The 15,152-nt window shown below is 42.4% G+C and overlaps 3 protein-coding genes across 6 annotated transcripts; all 3 read left to right on the forward strand.

Moving 5' to 3' along the window:
- Positions 1-655: 655 nt before the first annotated feature.
- Positions 656-5,238, forward strand: LOC122406124 (histidine-rich glycoprotein-like). Of its 4 annotated transcripts, none has more exons than XM_043411357.1 (6): positions 656-841; positions 1,420-1,467; positions 1,919-2,010; positions 2,738-2,823; positions 2,961-3,338; positions 3,458-5,238. In XM_043411357.1, exons 1-6 carry the CDS (start codon positions 834-836, stop codon positions 3,626-3,628), a joined length of 783 nt encoding a protein of 260 aa, XP_043267292.1. In that variant the 5' UTR covers positions 656-833; the 3' UTR covers positions 3,629-5,238. The 4 variants fall into 4 exon arrangements, with proteins under 4 accessions (XP_043267292.1, XP_043267291.1, XP_043267290.1 ...); XM_043411356.1 differs by having other exon boundaries at positions 1,420-1,463; XM_043411355.1 differs by having other exon boundaries at positions 656-1,467.
- A 201-nt stretch (positions 5,239-5,439) lies between these two features.
- LOC122407341 (uncharacterized) lies at positions 5,440-8,804 on the forward strand. Its single transcript, XM_043413498.1, has 4 exons — positions 5,440-6,223; positions 6,503-7,043; positions 7,247-8,702; positions 8,762-8,804. The coding sequence occupies exons 1-4, from the start codon at positions 6,176-6,178 to the stop codon at positions 8,802-8,804; spliced, it is 2,088 nt and encodes a 695-aa protein (XP_043269433.1). The 5' UTR covers positions 5,440-6,175.
- Positions 8,635-11,024, forward strand: LOC122406123 (histidine-rich glycoprotein-like). Its single transcript, XM_043411354.1, has 3 exons — positions 8,635-9,606; positions 9,918-10,151; positions 10,423-11,024. Exons 1-3 carry the CDS (start codon positions 8,875-8,877, stop codon positions 10,744-10,746), a joined length of 1,290 nt encoding a protein of 429 aa, XP_043267289.1. The 5' UTR covers positions 8,635-8,874; the 3' UTR covers positions 10,747-11,024.
- Positions 11,025-15,152: the final 4,128 nt, after the last annotated feature.

Genomic DNA, 15,152 nt, shown 5'->3' on the forward strand with positions numbered 1-15,152 from the left:
GAGCTTAACCCAGACCCTGTTTATTCGCAGGTAGAGATTTAAAGAATATGCCAGAGTCATCCACGTCCGTATAGCCACGATCCTTCGCGAGTACGAGCACTTCGACTTCGAATAAACCGACATTTGTGATCTGTGACCTTTCGGCTGTGCTCCCTTCATTTTTCACAATTTTATCGTTGGAAAAATGGTGCATCATTTGCCAAAATATTTTCGACCCCCCTCGATCGCTGCTTTAGGCCCCTTGAAATCAACGCTGACAGTAATGTATCGAAATTTATCGCCCGAATACGCTGCCATTAGCGCAGAAAAATGCTCACTCAATAATCCTTGCCCCCAAAAGTTAAAGGGCACGAGAAATCATCGAAAAATGAATGCACTCGCGAAAAGGTGAAGGTCGCAGGTAGGCCGATTCGCGGCGGAACGACTCGCGCATTCCTACACCAAATATACGTATCTATATATCGATTTTATCCTCCAGGCTCTATAGACACTATTTTTCCAACACCCCTAATTTGCTTACCGATATCTCGTTAGTAAGTTTACGAGGGGTTTGAGCATGCCCGGTGGCATGTGATGACTGTGTGACTGTACATGCGACTGTCGACGTTGACGTGCGTCTCATTCGCACTTCGTATACGTGGACGATGAATTAAAAGAACACTTTCGAAACGCTGCAGCTCCGACTGCTTAATAATACTCTTGTTCTTCCTTCGAGCCTTTTAGCACAGTCTCAAAGCAGTCGACAAAGTATTGACGATCTCGAGAAAAAGACTTACGCGGTTCCCAGCTCCTGCAGGGACGAATGAAAAAAACGATAAAGGCGCTAAAGGAGGATGGAACGGTATGAAGAAACTTGGGATAAAGAAGTTGGGGATGAAGCGAACTTCGAGGGGTTGTTTGTACCGCGGATTTTTCCCTTAAGTCGCCTTTGTTCTTCTCAACTGTTTGAACATTGTTCTCGGCTACCTCAGCCATGTTGGCAACTGGCTCATTATCTGTGGTACATGCCATTGAGAAATGTTATTCTCAATAATTACATAATTACGTCATTGATTATTATCGATTAACGTAAATATTTTTCCTTCAAATTAGCATATTTTTGGAAATTCATTTCTAATCATTCACGATGATAATGATAATGAGAAACGAAGTATGTGAAATTCGTTGGCTAAGATAATATGAGCGGCTCGAAGAATGAAATAAAAATAGAAAACGATATTTCGTCATAAAATTTTGTCGCGTGTGTTCAACATTTTTTCTTATGTTGAGCCACCAAAAATTGGAAGCCACCAAAAAAAGTTTTGTTTACTGGAACGAAATTTTGTTGGTGGAAAAATCAAACATTTCGTTGTGGAGACGAAACGCTTTGTCGAATGCACGCAACAAAAGTTTTGTTGTTTTTTTTTTCTATTTTTACAGAATGTGTGTTCGAGCGAAGAAAGGCAGTCGAGTATCCGGTGGAGGTTGGTGCGGAAGTTTATTTGTATATAAAACTTGAAAATGAATTTGCACAAGAGAGAGTGAAAGTGGAGGCTGAGTAACGGCCACAAAGAGGAGTTCTTTTTCGTTTTTTATCAAGTTCGATGCTAGCTCCGACGTAGTTTCGGTATTGGAGCAGTGAAAAAATGGTGTTCTCGAGCTTAGCGAATCGATGAGACTGAGTTTCCGCTGTCAGTCTCCGTTGTCACGTTTTTTCCTCGAGATAAAATCTTTCCTTCGTCTTTTCTCCGGTTAAAAAACGAAGGTTCGAATCATCTCGAATGCGAATCGGAGGATATAATAGTTCCGTTCGGATTTCTCGAGATATCAGTGCCGCCTTGACGATCGATGTATTAAGAAGCAATTAAACGGTCGCGTCGTCGCCCAACATGAAGGGACCAATTTTTTTGACGGTTAGTTTCATTCTCGTTCTGTTTAGCATCAACGATTGTGAGGGAATTAAAAAAATTCTCAGGAGACCAATGAGATTCAGTTACGCCGGAGATTCGGAAACTTCTGCCACTCATCACGGTTCGTATTGTTGCTTCAATCTTGCTCATTTTTTTTTTCTCAAACGCTATCCGACCGAAAATGAGACTCAAATTTCAGTCTTACTTTCTGGAGTGCTCTCGAGGAAAAAGCTCTTTTGTAGCTCTATTAAAGTTCGTTAATTAAGGGGCGGTCCTGCTTTAGAAAGTCAAAAAATCGATTGTCTGAAAGGAAAATTCCACATTCTTTTTCCCATTTTCATATATTTTCCTTTCATACGAACCTTAAAAACCCGAAAAAATTGCGAAATTCTATATTTTTAGCGAGTTTGAAAAAAAAAAACGCTTCTAAAGAAGAAAAATATCACTTCAGCGTGCTGTGAATATAGAATTTCGCAATTTTTCGGGTTTTCATAAGTTCGTATGGAAGGAAAATGCATGAAAATGGAAAAAAATTTGGAATTTTCGTTTCAGACAATAATTACGATCTCCACATTGTATACGCAGCTGAGAAATTCCGACAATCAGACTTTGCGCATGAACCGCATGTGCAAATTAGTATTTCTCACATGAAAAAAATGTTTTTGTACTCTTGAAATATCCTTGAAACTATACACCGAAAAGTTCGCTGTGGTGAGTTATTTCCGTATATCCTAAAAACATTCTCGAAAGCAATAAATTTTTTTGACTTTCTAAAGCCAGGATGTCCCATTAACACTCGATTCAATGCTTCAGTATTTATTGAGATTTATGTATGTATAAATTTTTAGACGGAGGGACGAAACACCGGGAAGAGGGCAGTGGAACGAAACACGAGGCTGATCACCACGAAACCTCGGGAGAAAAAGGCGACAAGGTAACTATCCCGGAGTCCAGAACGTTGGAAAAACTTAATTTGAGAATATCCGTTTGGAGTGTTGACTCGAACCTGAAAGGTCGACGTCCTACGTGTGTATTTGTTTGACTTCTGTTTTGATCACTTTAAATTGATAGGGTTACGAGGCTCATAAAGAATTCGACAAGGGAGAAAAGGGCCGTCACGACGTTGAAGGACACGAGCATGATTACGAGGAATCCGAGGGGCACGAGAAAAAAAAACACGAGGAAGAGGGCCATTACAGCGAACACCACGAAGGGGAAAAGGGCGAAAAGGATTCGAGCTTCGAGGAGGAAGGGAAACACCAAAAGGGCCACAGCACCAAAGGCGAACACAATATTTTCAAGAAAGACGAGTACGAAAAGAAACACAATTTTTATGACGAGTTTCACGAGGGCGAAGACGAGGAAGAGGAAGGCGGTTATCACAAGGATCACGAGTCCCATGAAGGCGGTCATTTGAAAAAGGCTCATCACGACTCCGATCGTCATGAGGTCAGATTTCTTGCTCCTTTACTGTTTAATAACCAACGTACTTGCGAGTCAGACATTTTTGCTTGGGAACCCTCCGAGCTTATGTGACGAAAAAAAAGTAAATTTCCTTTTTTCCTCAGGGTCATCATGGAAAGAAGAAAAAGTACGAAGAGGGTCATCACGACGCCGACAAAAAAGGTCACAAGGTGTCCGAGGGCCACAGTCATCATCACAACCACCACGAGCATCATGGGAAAAAGGGAGGGGCCCACGGTGGCAAGAAATGGTCATTCAAAAAAGGCAAACGTTAAGCATTCGCGAGGTGAAAACTTGATTAGGATTGTTTTAAGAAAAGACTTTTTGGAGAATTATTTCAAAAGATTGAAAGATCCGAAGAGTTTGGAGGATCATTTTTCGAACTTCATGATTGGGGTCGTGACGATTTTATTATTTCGTAAGTCGTCGAGATGTAACGTTCAATTTTATTTACGTCTCACACCGTTCCAAGACCGCGCGTTTCCAATGAATAGCCTCCCACTAAAGGACGACTGCTGTGACGAAATCATTTGTTTTACTGTATTTATTGCGAACGTCGAGCATCGTCAATAACGTGACCGACCGTAGCGGTTTCATCGCTCGATGAACAATAGGAAATGCGGTTATCGTGGTCACTCGAGAGATCGACAGGTGATAATGTACTTTTTAGTTACAAGTCCGAGGCGAAGCTTTTAAGAATAAACTGCTCGTACAGTCCCCGGCAAAATGACGTCCGAGGAAGAATAGTAAATTTTACATTTTAAAAACGACAAGATAAACCGTTCATCCATGTATTTCATTTTTGATGTTTCTGCTTTCAAGTTATTCAAGGAATATCAATAGTTTCATATCGAACGAGTGTTGTCTGCTGCCCAAAGTGTATTTTCCTCTTTTAGTTGGAACCTTTACTCAGATGTTTCGAAAATCCAAGCTCCACTTCCGAGTAATCCAAAAAACTGATTTCTCCTAAATTTTTAATCGAATTTTGGATCCTCGCTAAATTCGCAGGCTCGATAGATTGCTGATACGATTGTACAAGCAATGCATTTTCAAATAAAACGAGAATTTAGCCAGCGAATAATTCGAGTATGAAAGACCCGGACTCGTATTGCCAATTTTCGAACGTGTACACAGCTGTCTCCGTTTACACACTGAATGAATAGGCGACGATGAATTCCATGGATTCCGTAAAAAGTGAAAACCTAGCGTTAAATTGGTCACAGTTCGGCCAGCACTTTTCCATCGCTGTGATCATTATTATTGATCGAATTCTCGTAATGCAATACGAGCGAAGTTTCTTTTTACTCCCTTCCCCGTATTCGAGCCTCTGCTGTATTGCATGGCCATGCAAAGAGGCGAAAAGTTTCAAATAAATTCATGCAAAAAGTACTGCTCGATTATAAATCACTTGGGAAATATACTTCTTACAAAATATGCCCAAATAATTGTAATATTTTCTCATTATTTTGTGTACTTAATGATAAATAAAAGTTCGGTGTGAGGCAAGGGACGTAACGAATGGGAAACTCGAGACGCTGATATCCGAGTTTTACAGCCGCAGTTGAAATGCTACCGGCGCTTAATTTACGCTCAAGTTTTTCGCGAAAAAATGTTAATCTATTTAAGAAATTTCATTTCCGTTAGCGCTTTACATACGTCCAGCAGTGCCTAAAACGCGCTAAAAGAAAAACTGTTTTTAGAAGAGATAGCATAAGAAATTAATAAAAATCATTTTTGCACATTGTTTATTAGTATTTAAACTTTGTAAAAAAATTTATTTCATTTTTTTTTCAAAAATTACACCACAAAAAATCGCCTTTCCCGAAGCACTGTGAAAACAAAGTTGCTCCACGGTCTGCATAATTTCTTCTTGAAATGTTGATGGATCTGCAAAACGTAAAAAAATTCTTGTAAAATAAAGTTGTTGTTACAGTCCGTCGAGCCGGATTTTTTGAAATTCGAAAAATTTAGCAATTTACGGCAGTTCAAATAAAGTGTGCATTTTGTGTCATAAGTGTCACACTTTTATTATTTTTATTACATTTTTCAATCACAATACTAGACTGTAGAGAAAACAATTTCAAATATTAAAAAAAAAAGCATCAAAAAGTAAAAAACTGTACGTGTTATCATGCAGACCGTGCCAGAAAAAGCTTATAGGGAATTTTTACAATCGACTTCCACAGAAATACGCTTAAAACTATAGAGAATAATAATCCGTAAAAAAGAATCGATTTTTTTTAAATTCTGAACGCATGTAAGGCCTTAAAAACTTTGGACACAAACGTCGGTACACGAATATTGTGTAATTCAATTTTGACGTGTCCGCTATTTGTTATTTTTTGTAAAATATTGTAAATCAGTGGGAGGAAAGTTTATGTAAACAATCAGCATTTACGAACATTTTGAACAATCGCCCAAACGACACAGGGCGAGGAAAAATGAAAAGGTCTCCGCGTCAGCTTTTAAAGACGAAGTACCGTTCGAGGCTTCATTTCGCGAGGATTTCGTGGATTCTACGTTTCAGTGGAGTGGAATGAAATGTGTAGTTTCGTGATGCAACGCCGAGGGAGAAAGGAGGAAGCCATGGTCCAGATCACGACAATGAAGTGATCTGTTCGCCTCCCTCGCTCCCTCCCTCGATCCCACTCCGTGAAAATCGTAACCAACGTAATTGAGACCACTATTTTTCGTGGATAAATCATCGAAACTCGGAGTAATGGTTTTCAGTAGCGTGCGAAGAGCTCGTGATATGGGACCGAAGGACTATAGTTAACATTTTTCTCGTCTAAAAGCATCAGTTTCCAGGGTTGTGACTTATCATGGCAACTTTAAGAAACCCGTTTCTCTTTGTGCTGCTCACTCATTGGGTACTTAATTTTTTACTGTTGTTTTATTGTTCACCGATTTTTTGGGGATTTTTGTTTAGCGTGTCGGGTGCTCTATGTTTTATCACATGTAGAAAAATCATTTTTCTTATATAAGTCGGTGAGGGAATGAAGAAATTGGAAAATGGAACTTTTGCTTCGATAATTTTCGCCCTGCTCGGCCAACAGTAAATCAGGAGATTTTGAAAGATTTTTTTAATTTGAGGTGTGATAACGAATTGTAGAATCTCGGCGCACTGAATAATATTTTGTCTGCTGTAGGTGAGTCTTTCCACGGGGACCAACGAGGGGGATTTTGACAAAAGTTTGAGCAACTCGTCGACGGTTCCGCTTCAGGATAAGTTCAACGAAAGCTCAGTCCGCGTGCCTGACAATGCGAGCTCGTTGAATAGTTTCGAAAATGTTTCTCTACATTTGGAACCCACGACGAGCCTGCTTGGCTTGATCGAAGAAGAGAAAGAGATCGAAGTCGAGCTGAAAAATCTTTTGGAGGAAGCTGCCTCGTCCGGCCAATTAATAGTGTTGTCGGATTCTCAGGCTGAAAATTCGAACTTGAGTAGCATCATTTCGAGTCCTTTGCTCATGATCGAAAATTTATCGACCACCCCCCGATCACCGATTGATCGATCGACGACGACCAGCGATCAAGAAATTGCCCAGTCACAAATCCGTACGAGAACGAGACCCAGGAACCACGAGGAATACGAAGACATTGAAAACTTCGAGGATCTTCTAGCGATTGCTGAATACGAGCCTCAGAAACTCGATGTCCAGGAAACAACGAGCACCGAGACTCCTAACGGTGAACATTAAAGTCGACCTTTCCATTAAAAGCTCCAACGAATGAGTGATAAATGGATTTTTTCAAATTTCCAATTGTCGCGAACGATCAATTTGTTAAAAGCTTTCATTGTAACAGCTCGTTAACATTGACTCTTGAGATATTTTCGTATACCTTTAAGCAAAACTTTCGGAATGAGTTTTCGAACTTTTTTTATTGCCTAGTTGAAACAACGAGCCACAGGCCGCCGGAGGAGGTGCATTACGACGTTCCCAGACGAAGAAACTTGACAGCCACTCCAGAAAGACCAGGCACTCAGGTCAGAGGGTCAACGATTCCAAAAACTGATTTCGATGATTCTCGAGGCCAGGTGACCATCACCGAATCCTCGAAGGATCCGAGCCGTTACCAAAAAGACCGAACGACGCCGGAGCACAGTCACAAAGCCGCAGGAAAAAAGTCGTTGTTGCCTTCGAACACGCACAAAAAGCTGTCGAACCTCCAGGAAAAGTGGTTGCGCGGACCGAGACACCTGAAAGTCCTGCCCCCGAAGAACGATCCATTAGAGATCCTCGTTCCCCGGGAAGCAGAAGAATATTCAAAACACCCAAGAAGGAATGGCAGCGATTTAGAAAATGTATCGAATTTCTCAGCGTCTGTCAGAAGGGAATTCCCCCCCGCAACGCGAGCATCTCCGGCAACATTGCCTTTGACCTACCCAACGATCGGACCGAATCAGCTTGCCGTGGCCCCTCAAAGGAAATACCACGAGCCAGGCGCGCTGCCTTTGAAACATCCTCGGCCGGTTAATCGACGAAGTGATTACTTGGATTACGGGCCCTCCGAAATTCATTCCTTGAATTACAATTTGCCGTCTCGCCCGGCAAAAAGGCCGTCGAATCCCGAGCCTTACCCAGCCGTTCCCGCGCGTACTAACCGGCCGAATATTCCTGCTGAAAACGCTGAGAAGGAATCCGTCGAATCGAGTAGCCCAGAGGAAAGTGCCGAGTACGATTATTACGAGGAGTCCGAAGAGCAGAAGCAGCCCAGCCAACGGAAACCTTATTCCGCGGATTATCCCGAAAAAGAAATTCCCAGCGTTAAGGCAATTGCAAGTTACGATACTTACGACGAGTCCCCGGAGCAAAGGCAGCCCAGCCAACGGCCCGCTTACCCCGACAAGGGAACATCGAACTCCAGAGTCATTCCAGTTTACGACTCTTACGACGAGTCCGATGAGCAAAGACGACCCAGCCAACGAACCTCTTCCCCCGCGGTTTATCCCGCCAAGGAGACATCCGACGCCAAGGTAATTCCGGCTCGTGGCTCTTACGAGGAGAACGCGGACCCGAATCCTTCCAGATCGTATCGAAACGGCGCTGCGCCAAGTCCCAAATCGACCGAATCCGAGTACGCTGATTATGGGAGTGAGGAAGTCCCAGCTAAACCAGAATCGAGACAGAGTTCACCGCGTTTTCATCCAGCTGCCAACGAATTGCAGGCTCTGACTGCCAACAGGTTCGTCGGTGCGCCAACGCAGTCCGTCGATTACGGCCACCTGGCGACGACGATCGGCCCAGCGGCTCGGTCCAATTTGGTCCGTGCACCGATCTACCCGTACCAGCATTATTACTCGAATGCAAAACCGAGTGTTCCGGTTGGTGATGAAAACGAAAGGAGGTCCGTGGCTGCGACGAAATACCCACAAAACGTTTACCCACCGCGTGTGACCTATGGAGCTGGGGAAGCCTCGCCGGAGTCGAGTTTGGAGGACCTCCGTAAGCCCGCTGGGCACCAAAAATACGTCGGAGAACGTTACGTAAACTCAGAAAATGTGAAAAATGAGCGGTTAATGGAAGGCGGTAAGCCGGCAAGGCGAACAAACTCGGACAAAGTCGACGGCGACGATTACAGAAGCGAATCGAGGAGCGCGCCCGCTTCCCCGTCGCTGTCGCAAGTGCCGCAGTTCAATCCTCAAAACACTTTGATCGCGCCCGTGAAACCTCCGAGCCGGGCCCATAGGACCGTCCCCCGAATTATTAATGGATACGTCGCTAACGATTACAAGCTCTCTTCGCCAATTTCCTCCATTGAAAACCGAGAGGTCGGTGGCTCGGATCGTCGGAACAGCGGGAAAGTTCCCGCTTATGATTTCTACGACGCTTACAAGTCGATCAACTCTTCACCAGTCGCTCCACGGCCCACGCTCGTTCCCGAAAACTCTGATCATTACGGAAGCCGCGTGATACCCTTGAAGGACTCGGAGCGACAAAACCCCTCACCAGCAGCATCCCCGCAAACCCATCAAATCAGATCGATAGACTCGTCGATCGATCGCACGCGACTGCCGAGAATTCCCGTCAGAAATCACGCCGAACCTGCCGAGTCTGTCCAGCAAGCGAGCAGCCTCGTCGATGCTCGAGACTACGAGGACGAGGTACCCGCGAGCTCCGGACACGAAGAAAATCACGAAACTCATGCCGACTCAAAAAAGGACGAGGGGACTGAGGAGGAAAGTGAGAAAGGAGGGGGAGAAAAGCACGAGGAAGCTCATCATAATTCCAGCGGCGAGAAAGCCGAAAAGGTACGTTTTTAATCATTCAGATGACAATTTTCCTCCGCCTTTTCCGACTGACCTGACTCCATCGGGGTCACTGAAACATTCATTGAGACCCGTGTCCAAATATCAGATCGATTCAATGCTTTATCGAGTAAACCACGCAGTTTCCGGGGACAAAGTTTTCCCGTCTAATCAGTGGCAGTTTCTCTCAATCTTTTTAACTCGACGGATTCATCGGCGTGAAATGAAAATGAATTTTCATCGCTCCCGCTGCCTTTTGTCTGAAACTTTTTCAACTACTAAAGACTCTCGAATGTTGTTCCAACCGATAACAGGAGTACAAGGAGTGGCACGAGTACGATAAAGCCAAAAAAGGCCATCACGACAAAGAGCACCACGACAATGAGTATCACGAAGAAAAAGGTGGGAAAAAGAAGCACGAGGAGGAAAGTGGCTACCACAAGGAGCATCATCGTGGGGAGAAGGGCAGCAAAGAGTCGGAATTCGCGGAAAAGGGAAAGCACGAGAAGGGTCACAGTACTAAAGGCGAGCACGTAGTCCACAAAAAGGTTATTTTTTTCCTCCATTATTTTTAACTCGTGGTAGTCTCTGCGAGCGAGGACGTGTGTCAATGAGAAAAGTAGCTCGAGACGATTCCTCATAAATCAGGGAACAGAATTATTTCTCCCGTCACCGGCTGCTCGCGCACTTCAATTTCCTTTCGAGCAAACTAACATTAAGCGTCAGTAAAAGTCCAAATTTTAAGTCCGAGCCTGAGACAACGAAAATGTGCAAGTAAATCGCTGAAAATGAACTTTTATTCTGTTGGAATAATTCAAGGACGAGTACGAGAAGAAGACGGAATTTTACGACGAGTCGCACGAGGAGGACGGCGACGAGAAAGAGGGCGAGTATCATCACGAGCACGAGGAGAAGAAGGGCGGCCACGAGAAAATCGGGCACCACGATTCGGCCCATCGCATTGACAAGTACGGAGAGAAGGGCGAACACGAGAAAGGCCATCATTGGCACGAGACGAAGGGACACGAGAAGAAAGATGGACGCGAAGAGGAGCACAGCCACGAGGAAAAATACGGGAAAAAGGGCGGCCACGAAGAGGGCGAAAAGTGGTCACACAATAATGGCGACAAAGGGCAGCGATAATGACTCCCTCGAAAAAAAAGGGAGTCTTGATCATTGTCGAAGTTACATAGCCATAGAAAGCGACGCTTATTCTGTGAAAAAAGTATAAATATCGAGGAAGAAAGCGCGCGAAAAGGAGGGACTCGAAAGGAACAGAAGAGACTCGGAGTGGGACGGGGAAAGAGCACCCGAATCGAAGGGACGATTCGGTAAACTGGATATCGAACGGCCCGTAAGGTTGAAGTATAGTCTCAATTCGCACGTACAAGAAAAAAACATTTGGCGCGGACGAAAATAATGCACGGGACGAATAAAAAATGAGGGGGGAGAGAGAAGGTGAAAAAAAGAAGCACTAAAAATGTGATAAAACGTATAAAAAATAAAAGATTTACTCAGAAGGTCTATTTTATATTGCTCTTTTCGAGGTCGGCCACGTTCTTTTCGTTCTTTGAGCACGGATTTCCTTTCTCGTACTGATTCATATTTAGGATTAAGGCATTCCTTTTGCATGAGCGTATTTTTTGGTGGCGCAAATTGGGGCACTCGAGTTCCGAGTGATTCCTAACCTCTGAGAAGTCGCGTTTTTTTTCTACCCGTGAGACGGTTTGTATCAGGAATTTAGAATTATTTAGTATATGAATTATTGAATATAAATTCGGTGGTGATGAAATCTCCATAAGCTCCCGTATGAATTAAACGATTTTTGAAGTTTTAATTCTTCATTAAATGTTCGATAACCTGACCTGAAATTTGGCCAATCAAATTGCATGCGCTTTTACTTTACTGTTATTTAAGGAAGTTGAGGCATTAGAATGAAAATGATGTCACCGCTTTTAAACCGACTGCATCTTATAAAGTGAAGTGTAAAAAAAAATCCGTTGAATTTTCAGACAGTTTAGGAGCGTCGTTGCTGAGAAAAATCAATAACAATTTGGGCCAAATAACATGTAATCTTATGGAAGTCAAGACACATTCAGTGATATCTCTGTTAAAAATGATGCTAAAAATATGAAATTTTTTGGGCAACATGAGCGAGGCTTGCCGAATAATGTCAATTTTTTTCAGATTTATTAGAAGATTTGCTGAGATTATATTAATAATAATCTGTTTCCCGTGCAGTTTTTTGAGGCTAGGATCGTCACCGTTCGTGTTTTCGACTGAGCTTTCACCAGTTTTTCGTCTTTTTTTCCCTAAATTTTCTTTAAAGTGTATGCAAAATTGCCAAACTGTAAACTGGCCTAACTTTTGAAAGGTACAGGTCATCACTTTTGGGTAAAAAAAATGACTGTACAGCCTCAACTTCCTTAAAATCAGTTATTTGTAGAATATTCGGGTTCGTGAAAGGATCACCTTAAATCACGAAGATTCGAGTACGTCGTTGGAGAAAATTGTAGCTTACAGTGCTCTTGCTGTAATGAATGTGATCGACTGACGTTCATCGACTTTTTTTCGTACACTGCACTTTTGTAGTTGAATAAAAAAATGATTGAAGCAATATCGTCGTGCTTCGTTTAGTTGCGGTGTAAAATTGATTAATCGCGATGTGAAAATACGGGGCTCGCGTTGTCATGACGAGGGCCGAAAGAAATGCTTAAAAAAATTCTCATTATCGAGAAAATCGTGAGAACCAGCTGGCGAAATTAATCGTTCGAAGTCGTGGCTTTGCCTCAGCGAGAAAAACAAAAATTGTACGGTGTATCAGGTGGGAACGATTCCACGCGTTCAATTTCGAATGAAAAGTTTCATAAATGCGATAAAGGCAGCGCGCGCCCTCACTTTTCCCGCACCTACGTTCGAGATCGAAATGAAACATCGAGATAATTTGACGTTCCTCTTGACGTTTATACGACCTAACGAGCGAGCTCGCAAAGCCATTTGTAATCGTCTCTGGAAGCTTGGAAAAAAGGCATGCAACTCGTTTGTAACGAAATTTGCTGTTTTTATCAGGAAAATAAATCGATATTCGGAGAACTCGAATATGAAAAAGTCAAATATTGTGAAATGAATGAAAGTGAAGGAAAAATGTGACGAAGCACATTTTGGGGGAAATCGTGGAAGAAGATCGCGAAATATTCAAATTCAATTTTTATTTGCAAACTCTTTTATGGTCATGAATAGTAGTTCGGGTGATAAAATATCGCGACATCGGAGCAGTTGAAGAGAATATTTTTCGGTCTTCGACAGCGAATTTCTATCCGTCGGTGTAAATTCAAGCATGAATTTCAATTTCGAGTGAAGAAAAATGGAAGAAAGTGGAAAAGTGAAATGCAAAGGTGGATGTGAAGAGCGAGCGTTGAAAAATGTGATTCGACGATTTATCGCCTTTGCGAATGAAGGAAATTGAGTCTCGCGATAACCTGGTCCGATAGCAAGCCGGCAAAATGACTCAGGAACGTTTTAATTGGATTCCAAATTGAGTCGAGAGCCGAGATTGAAGGCTACGTCGATGAGGAAGTGACAGATTCGTCCCCTTTATACCTGCGTTTCGGCTCATGTTCGATTACGGTGTGCGAACGAAAGAAAACAGAAAAAAAAACAAACAAACCCGAAACTCGTAGAAAAAGTCGTTTCGGAAATAGCCACGAAGCTTTTAGACAATTCTACAAAAAAAATTTACTGTCACCGGGTCCCAAGAGACATGTCCATGAAGTTACAGCTTTAGTCCGTCGGCGTTACGCGCATATGGGAAAATCCGTGTGTAGCTATGACCTTCCATATTTTTCATCCTCCTTTGCCATCACTCGAATTCGTTTTCCATCTTAAAAATGAACCTGCGCCGAAAATTCAAATAATATCTGTTTCTCAAATCCATTTTAATGACGGAAGTGCAAACAATTACGGTGAAATTCATCGAGGATCGTATGCAGCAGTTTCCTCAGTATTTTTTTTCACGTACAAGGATTTATTTCTTCAAAAACTACTTTTTTGAGCCCCCCATTCGCGTGATCAAATTTGAGTGATTATTCGGGATTTCATCCTTGGAAATGCGCGCACCTCTCGGGTTTTCAGAATAATTTTACATCGAAGTTCTCGTGTGAAAATGTGCCACACATCTTGCGTAAGATCCACTCGGGCTGATTAACCGTAAACGTTCGAACGAGATGGACGAAAATGTCAACGTTGCTGAGTACTCGTGTAGATAAATAAATAAAGGAGCCTCGATTTTTTTATTTTTTGTGATAAAATTTACGAATTCAAGGTGACCCATTTTCGACGCGCAGCTGCGCGCGTAAGCCAATTTTTCGGATTTGATCGTAAAAATCTGTATGACGGTTATGGTTCGCGTGAGATTTTGGGAAGAATTTTGGATACGAAAAATCTTCATTTGCGACGAAAAGAATCGTGGCGGCGTTCTCCGAATAGTTCAGCACTTTCTTTCAAAACGTGCTGAATTTTCAGTTTTTTTCGATATTGGAATCGGATCGAATCCAATTGCTTCGCGATTATCGTCATGAAGATTCTGTATTCAACTGCAGGTAATTGAATTTCCGGATAAATATCGCCCAAATGACCGCGTTAATCGATTATCTTGATTCTGCACGAATACTCATTAAAGCGAAATAAATTGTTTCGGTTAATATTCACTGGATGGTTTCGAATCGAGTGAATTTATTTCATACTCGTTTAATATCATCTTAGGAAGAATTGAAAAAAGAGACATGGAGAAATTAGTAGGAGCGTGTACGCAAGGTGTATTAAAGGATCAAGGCGACGAGCAAGGTTAAAGGTCAGACAGGATCGTCGAGCGGGGAAAATTTAATTTCGGAAAATATCAAGTTCGCGTATGTTCTATGAGACCAATTACAGCAGCTGAAACCGCGGTTATCACTGTGCTTTCTAATTAAATGGAGAGTAATAGGAGACGCTCGTGTTCATTTAATCCAATTCTGCTTCTGCTTCTCTTACGGGTTTTAGGCTGAGCGGACTTTTCGAAGTTGGAAAAAAATGCCGAAATATGATTCATTCGAGCCGCGCTACTCGAACGAGTCGAAGGATCGAGGTGCCAGTCTCGAAATTTCAGATTGCGGGTCCTTTTCGAAATTAAAGATTTCTGCTGCAAATTGCTTTTTTCGTACCTTTTTTTCATCAATTTGATGATAAATTTTCTGGAAAAGTTGCTCGGAATGAGCCTGAAACTTCGATACTCACGTCTCGATTTCTCAACTCTTTCAGTGAAAGTGTTTTCGTTTACTTCGTTCTCAATCGCATTCATGATGGTGAGCAGAAAGAAAATTTATGGGAGATCACAGAAGGATAAGAAATTTATAAAATTCGATGTAAAAGTAACTCGCCAAAAAAGGATTTTATCCACAAACACACAAGCGTTCGTGTAGAAATGGCTTAGGAAAAGCTTTTCCGGTGAAAAATCGTTCGGGAAAAGGAAATACAAATTATAAAAAAAGGAAATCTCCCCAACGAAATGCCCT

The sequence above is a fragment of the Venturia canescens genome, chromosome 2 (genome assembly GCF_019457755.1).
Source record: "Venturia canescens isolate UGA chromosome 2, ASM1945775v1, whole genome shotgun sequence".
Taxonomy (NCBI): Eukaryota; Metazoa; Arthropoda; class Insecta; order Hymenoptera; family Ichneumonidae; genus Venturia; species Venturia canescens.

Bases quoted from the DNA above. Each gene is read 5' to 3' on its own strand.
- LOC122406124 (XM_043411355.1), top strand. From the start codon at position 1,262: ATGTTGAGCCACCAAAAATTGGAAGCCACCAAAAAAAGTTTTGTTTAC. The intron at 1,468-1,918 runs GTGCGGAAGTTT...CGTTCTGTTTAG, and splicing joins CGAGTATCCGGTGGAGGTTG to CATCAACGATTGTGAGGGAA. The intron at 2,824-2,960 runs GTAACTATCCCG...TTAAATTGATAG, and splicing joins CGGGAGAAAAAGGCGACAAG to GGTTACGAGGCTCATAAAGA.
- LOC122407341 (XM_043413498.1), top strand. From the start codon at position 6,176: ATGGCAACTTTAAGAAACCCGTTTCTCTTTGTGCTGCTCACTCATTGG. The intron at 6,224-6,502 runs GTACTTAATTTT...TGTCTGCTGTAG, and splicing joins TTGTGCTGCTCACTCATTGG to GTGAGTCTTTCCACGGGGAC. The intron at 7,044-7,246 runs GTGAACATTAAA...TTTATTGCCTAG, and splicing joins GAGCACCGAGACTCCTAACG to TTGAAACAACGAGCCACAGG.
- LOC122406123 (XM_043411354.1), top strand. From the start codon at position 8,875: ATGGAAGGCGGTAAGCCGGCAAGGCGAACAAACTCGGACAAAGTCGAC. The intron at 9,607-9,917 runs GTACGTTTTTAA...AACCGATAACAG, and splicing joins GCGGCGAGAAAGCCGAAAAG to GAGTACAAGGAGTGGCACGA. The intron at 10,152-10,422 runs GTTATTTTTTTC...GAATAATTCAAG, and splicing joins AGCACGTAGTCCACAAAAAG to GACGAGTACGAGAAGAAGAC.